The sequence below is a fragment of the Camarhynchus parvulus genome, chromosome 3 (genome assembly GCF_901933205.1).
Source record: "Camarhynchus parvulus chromosome 3, STF_HiC, whole genome shotgun sequence".
NCBI lineage: Eukaryota > Metazoa > Chordata > Aves > Passeriformes > Thraupidae > Camarhynchus > Camarhynchus parvulus.
Genome location: NC_044573.1, coordinates 18,443,341 through 18,450,059, shown reverse-complemented (window position 1 = coordinate 18,450,059; position 6,719 = coordinate 18,443,341). Strand labels below are relative to the sequence as shown.

Here is a 6,719-nt window from a genome sequence, read left to right as displayed (position 1 = left end):
ACCGGTGTTCTGTGGAAGTTCACTTCCATTTAAGAGAAAATCTCAACCAGCTCTTGTTTAATTTTTACACTGGCAGCTGGTAGTTCAGCATAACCCCAGAGAACCAGTCCTCTTTACAAAACAGAAGAGAAAATGGTGACCACCGTTCCCTAAAAGGCAGGAAAAGACACAATGAAACCTCAAATTTTATTTAATCAATTTACACAAATCCACAGCAAAATAAACACAAAATAGCACTATATACAGAGTATTACTTACAGTACATTACAGATTTGATTGGTGTAGTGTGTCAGCTCTGACATGATACTCAGTTACAGTAAATTCCTTTACACAGCTGTACCAGGATAGAGGAATGTAATGCAGGTAAGGAACACACTGCTTTCCTCAGGCTCCATGATGACCAAATCTCACACTCACTCATTTCTGCAGAAATGTGAGGTGTTGTCAGGCAAGGTGGTTATGGCACCTGTACAATACCGCCTCTTCCATTTTTCCTTTACAGCTGTTTTAACCTCAGTTATGGAAGTCAGTAAAGAAGTACAATAGAACATAGACCAGGGAATTTTACTGGAATTCTGACTGTTCTTTGCTTTGTCTGTAGGAAGTCAAACATTCAGTATCAAAGCAAGAATCCTTCACCAGCTGCCTTGGAGTGCAGTGATCAGGAAGTGGGGCTGCAGAACAGATGAAGGAGGCTGTGTGGAGCAAGCCACCTGCATCACCTTTTTGGGGGGGAAGTCAAACCCTTCGATAACAGCAGCACATACTTCAGAAAGATAAGACTCAATTCCAAATTCTGTCTCTAGCAAGGCAGAATATTCCACATGTTTCTCACATGTAATACAGGAAGAGCAGGTTACAGGATGGAGCTGATAATTTCAGCTGACAAAGACAAAAAGTTTACACCAATTTCATTTTTCTCTCCTGGCTTCCTTCAGACAAGTAGTGAACAGGAGTCACCAATGCCAGATAACCATGTTCAACACCATTCCAATAGTGAAAATACTCACTATAGGATTCCCTGTAGGTACCATCAATAAAGTGTGGGTTTTAAGGCTAAAGTACTCAGTACTATCAATCTTCAGAGAAGTTAGATCAACTTTCTAAGCATTTTTGACTACAAGTTAACATGTGCAGAGATTCATAGCATACTACATCTCCTACAGTGATAAGATGGAGGAAAAATCTTACAGTAAGATATTCCTTGACCTACTTGAACTCAGCAGAGCTTAATAATAATGGAGAGGGATGTAAATCCAGTTGTAGCTGAAACCCAGTACCCCAGAGACAGCATGGGGAGAGCTGGACTAGAAGTCCATACTCATATGTCTGGACAGTTGGGTTCTCCTTCCCAGGCTGCTCTCCCTTTTGCCTAAGGCCCCAGCATATTTCATCCTACATCAAGTGCAGTTGTCATTGTCACATAATGCAGTTACAAGGTGTGAGCCCAACACCAGCCCGAGCTTCTGAAAAAGCAGTATTGGCTTTACATGGTAACTTAAGAGACTGAGGTTCTTCTTGGGTCTAATTCTAAAGTTGCTTTTGGAAAACAAATCATACATGGAACATTGAAAGTGCAGCAGTTACTGCCAACATGAAATACAGAATTTCACAAGATGTGATTGTGTTGTGAGAGTAAAACTGCTGTCAAATATACCCAATTCAAACAACTGCATAAAGCGCTCAAGTCAGAAATAAATAACAAAGCAGTTCAGATACTGACAAGTGTACTAGAAACTAAACATATTCTTACTAGTGCAAAATTTAAAATATACTCCAATTTAAAATTACCTTCTGAAATTCTGGGATGGGGAGCATTGTTCTTTTTGTTGCTTAACCAGAGCCCTGTGGAATTTTCTTCCCATTAAGTTCAGCTCTGTGTAGGAGCCTGCCCTGTTCCACCAGCGCTCAGGCAGGAATGGCCTCGACAGCCTCAATGAGGTTGAGGGCCAGGCTGTACTGCCCGTGGTTCTCGGGCAGGTGCTCGATCACCTTGCTCACCAGCCTGGCTGTCGTTGCAATTGGCACTTCCACGTTCTGGATGTCCTGGGGGTCCTGTGAGAAACAATAAACTCAGCATCTCAGTCACGTCACAGCTAAGCCCTCCAGAACCTCTGTAAGACCGATTGCTAATGTTTATAAACATAATCAAGCTGATGCTTTGACCCATGAAACTGCTCCATGAAACAGAACTACCATGAGGAAAAATGGGGGGAAAACATCCTATTTCCATGAGTAAGAAAGGGCCACTCAGATGTAATCTCTGGCTCGGTGAACAGAAACCTCAGAAAATCAACCTGTTCTCCGAACTGGAGCTTCACTTACCATAGCTTTGAGCCACGTGCTCAGTGTTGGAGGAAGCCTGGAGAGGAGTTCCATGCCATCCTTGATCTGTCCATGGAACAGAGCGAAGGCCAGCCTCTGTCCAGCCAGCATGAGCAGCTGGGATGCCAGCACTTCTTTGTCAGCAACCTGCAGGAAGGCCTGCAAGCAGAGAAACAGAAGGGACTAGAAACAGTTTCAGTGTGACAGCTCACTTAGCTGGAGGCCTGAATAGCTAAGGCTTGATACTAAAAGGACAAATAGTCTTTGAGACTGTTTCTTGTGTTATGTGTTACTGTTACAAAGCACAAGATTTAGGAGCTCCAGAGCAGCACAACATAGAGAATTACTCTGTACTTTACAGAGATTAGCAGGAGCGCAAGATGTCTTACAGTTCAGCAACATTATCCCCCCCTCAAGGAAGGGAAGGGGTTTTTTGTCCTTTTTTGGTTTTTTCCTTTCTATCTCTATACATTACAGGCCAAAGAAGTCAATTCCTGAAATTATCCAGTATAATGACATTTAAAAGGCCATCTAGTTATACCAGTAGTGTAACTCCCTGTCATTTCCACTAGCTGCATTACACAGATTCTTGCTGGGAAAATGGAAAAATAAAAGAATTATTAGCCCTGAAAAGGTACTTTTATAGTCTCTGACTTCTCAGCCTGGGGATTTTTTGAGCTTGATACATCTTGCCAAACCCTTCCAGGCATCTTAAGTAAGTAAAAAGTAATTTTAGCAGAATACATGACAGTGTTGTAAAATGTTAAAAGCTGTTCTTACCTCTTCACCAAGATGATCCATCCCACAACTGTACAGTTCACAGACATAATGCCTTCTGACCAAATCCTCAGAGATCTGAAGATACTGAGCCAGGTCCGCAGCCAAAGTTGGCCAGTTCTTCCCCTTCTCAAAAGGAAAATAATCCTCTTCTGAGACTTCTCTGTCCTTCTGTGACGAACACAGCGTTTGAACTGCTGCACTCACAACTTTGAGCAAGAACTTTAAAGCAAAAATCACAGGTTACCTCAGGAGTATCTGTAACTTCAGAAGTTTAAGACCTTAAGTACAGAACTTGTGCCTACCTGCTGTCGTATGGATAACACATTTGGATCCATATCCCCACTAGGTAGCAGCTGAATTGATGTTAGGTCTTTGAAAAATGCATTTCTGCCCTAAAATTTAGAACCAAAGACAAGTTTCAGGCAATACAACAAATCCACTCTGATCCAATACTAAACAGCCCACTTATTTCTCAAATTTATTTTGTGCTGCATCTACTCAAAGAGCAAATTGAGACCTTGAGTAAGTGAAGACAAAAAGAGAATGACTAATAGTAATAGTTGTATGTAGAAGAATGGAGACACAGGAATAGGATCTGATTTTACTGAAGCCATAATATGCACTCTTAAATGACAAAAGGTAGTATAATGTTTTCTGCTAACAGATAAACAAAAAATACAAAACAAATGGAATTTGAGCTGTGGTAAAATGCTAACATCAGACTCAAATGGCTTGATGAGAACTTGCAGACAAGAGTCTACATCAAAAGGAAAATAATATTCTGCATTTATAAATTTCCAGTAAATCATTTAGGAAAAAAACTGAACAGTGTTATAGCACTAAATTATTTTCTCCACAGCAGGAATTAAACCACAGTCTACACCAGTACTTTGTGTGTAAATTCCCTTAGAATCGAAGTGTGGTTATGATGGGAGGAGGAAAGCTCATTTTCTGGTATCAGGATCAAGCTCTGATTGTAACATACTGCATTTTAAATGCAGTGACTTTTCAAAGTGGTTTGTATGGGTTAAATGAAAAATTATTCATTCTTTTTGAGATGCTGAGAATTCTGCAATAATCATGAGCAATAATGGATACAACAGTGGCAATAACAACATTTCTGACCTTTAAATACTTATGTTTCCACTGGTTTGGCACTTCTCTAAGCAACCAGAAAAACCTGTCATCCAGTGTTCTGACCATGCAGTATTTTCAGGCCAGCTAATAATTAAAGAGCTGATCTTCATGCAACTGAGGTCACTACAAATCTTTTATTCATAAGGAAGCTCACCAAGTTTGAGTCTCTGCCTGAATTCTGGTGACAATTTCATCAGTGCACCACAGTGGACTAAAGGCTTTCATAAAATCACGCAGGAACTGTTTAAAGTGCGAAAGCCAGCAAATATCCCAGATACCAAGAAGAAGGGAGTATTAATTAAGGCAGTATTTCATTATCTGCTTTCTAAGCTATACCTTGCTGTCAAACAGTGACAGTGGCTTCACACCCTTGAGTGAGAGCCTCATGATGGCGTAGAGGACGGTGCAGAGCACGAACTGGTGCTCCACCAGCGGGTAGTGGATGCGCTTCTGCTCCAGGGCCAGCTCCACGATGGACACCGGGCCCTCCACCGATACCCAGGCGTCCTCAGTGTCCAGCACAGGGGCCTGCATCTCATCACTGCTCACGTCTGCCTGCCAAGCAACACACCAGACCAGTCACACACTAAAAACCTCCTACACTGGCCTGCTCTGCAGTGAAATTTAAAAAAACCTTCATGTTGTTTAGAATATCATTAACATTTGTCCAAACTGAACAGGACAGAAATTAGTATAATCACAGTCTTCAAAAATAGATTTTAACCCATCGATTCCTTACTTTCAATGGGAAAAATAAAAATTTACCTCTAGCAAAGTTTGCAGAAGTTCTGAACAGCAGCCAAGAAAAGCTGTCATTGCTGTGTCACTCATCCCTACATCCTGGTAACAAACAGTAAGATTTAAATTGTATCAGCTGGAATTGAAACAGGCTTTCATTAGCTCTTTATGTCTGAGAAGACAGTTGTTGACATAAAATACATAGTTTGGCTCAGTTTCTTAACCTGTTATATTTAAATGTAAACAAATACTTACTGAAGTACAACAAAGAATTAACAGGAGAATTTGGAATAAAGTAAATGTAGCCATTTACAACACTGTATCTCCAATGAAGACTGAATCAAGTAATGCCACCTAATAAATTTAATTTCCTGATCATATCAGTTGTCTTCCAAAGAAATTTTAACTAATGATTTTATGCATGAAAAGTAACAGTAATTTGTCATCTTATAGTCTCAAGCCTACCCTCTACAGTTCTAATCTGCTTTTTCAGATAAAAATTAATTTATACTACTTAAAATTTGTAACATTTTCTCTAGGGCTACATTTTCAATTTTTTTTTAACTTTCAAAAATAAATCACAAACTAGAATTAAATTTAAGGCATTTCTAATTAATTCTTCCCACTCAGACAAAAGTAGTATTACTTGCCCGTCTGCATAATCTGTCCTTTGGAGCTTTTCCAACCTGTTTTTACAAAAAAAAAAACAGGTAAATTTTGTCACAACTAAATTTTCATTATAATATCTGCTACCCACATTTTAACCTTTTATTACTATTTTCACAATATAAAATGAGAAAATAGCTCAATTACAGCTACATGATGCAGCTCATTGCATATCTTGTTTTCAACAAAAGACTTGATACAGATTGTAAAGGAATGAACACCTCTGATGCCCATATTTAGTTCATCCTTCTTAAAGCCTAGGATTAGAAATAAGGTCCTCATTCAAATCTCAGACACAGCTAAGAAACTCCCAGTGATTTCTAGAATGCAGAACTAAAGCTCTAACACCAAGCATGATATTAGGAAGAAATCAGTTAGTTAATAAAAACCTTTCTCTCCTCTCCTGCAGGTGTTAACTCAGGTAGAAGAGTTATGGTGAAGGATTTGCATAAATGCATGCAGGAAAACTGGAAAAGGGTTTTTGCAGAAGCAACACCTTCTACAGCTGTACACAACTGAGTCTATTTGCTAGAAGGAATGGGGAAGAGGATATTTTCCAGTTCTTAGCTAAACAAAAAGCAAAGGCAGAAAATGACAGGAGCAAAGGAGAAGGAAGACAAGACAGGAGAGCAAATTCTAGCAGGTTTTGTGTTGGAGTTTTATTCTTTAAGTCACTGTCCACTTAGTAGGAGCACTATTCCTAAACCATCTTCCAGTAAACAACCCCACTGCAGAGTTATAAAGCATGAAAAAACCTGAAGCTTAGCAGGGACAAAAGACCACTTAAATTCAAAGCAGATGGGCTACACACTAGAACAAAAGCTGATTTACAATACTAGTAATAGTTAAAAGTGCTCAACAACATCCATGAAATCTTCTGTATTTGCAGAAGAGTTCATGTATATGAAGTCTGGACTTGTGGTAGATCCTTGGTAACAGGCACTTTAATACATTTACTGTTTTCTAACAAAATGTTACATATGCACACATAATTTCAAACTGTTTCATAAATATTTCTTATTTAGTAAATACAAGCTAAAAAACTGCACTTAAGTCTTCAGAATACATCACCC

General features: G+C 39.3%; 1 protein-coding gene across 5 annotated transcripts in view; it reads right to left on the bottom strand.

The window, feature by feature from the left end:
• Positions 1 to 172: 172 nt before the first annotated feature.
• The window catches only part of RAB3GAP2 (RAB3 GTPase activating non-catalytic protein subunit 2), a 43,058-nt gene continuing 36,511 nt past the window's right edge, over positions 173 to 6,719 (bottom strand). For all 5 annotated transcript variants that reach the window (XM_030944498.1, XM_030944500.1, XM_030944502.1 and 2 more), the window contains exons 29-35: positions 5,631 to 5,666; positions 5,008 to 5,082; positions 4,579 to 4,797; positions 3,408 to 3,497; positions 3,106 to 3,324; positions 2,326 to 2,484; positions 173 to 2,055 (exon numbers count right to left, since the gene is read on the bottom strand). In XM_030944498.1, coding sequence (XP_030800358.1) covers positions 1,909 to 2,055; positions 2,326 to 2,484; positions 3,106 to 3,324; positions 3,408 to 3,497; positions 4,579 to 4,797; positions 5,008 to 5,082; positions 5,631 to 5,666 — 945 coding nt within the window. In that variant the 3' untranslated portion in view covers positions 173 to 1,908. The remainder of the gene's footprint in view (positions 2,056 to 2,325; positions 2,485 to 3,105; positions 3,325 to 3,407; positions 3,498 to 4,578; positions 4,798 to 5,007; positions 5,083 to 5,630; positions 5,667 to 6,719) is intronic.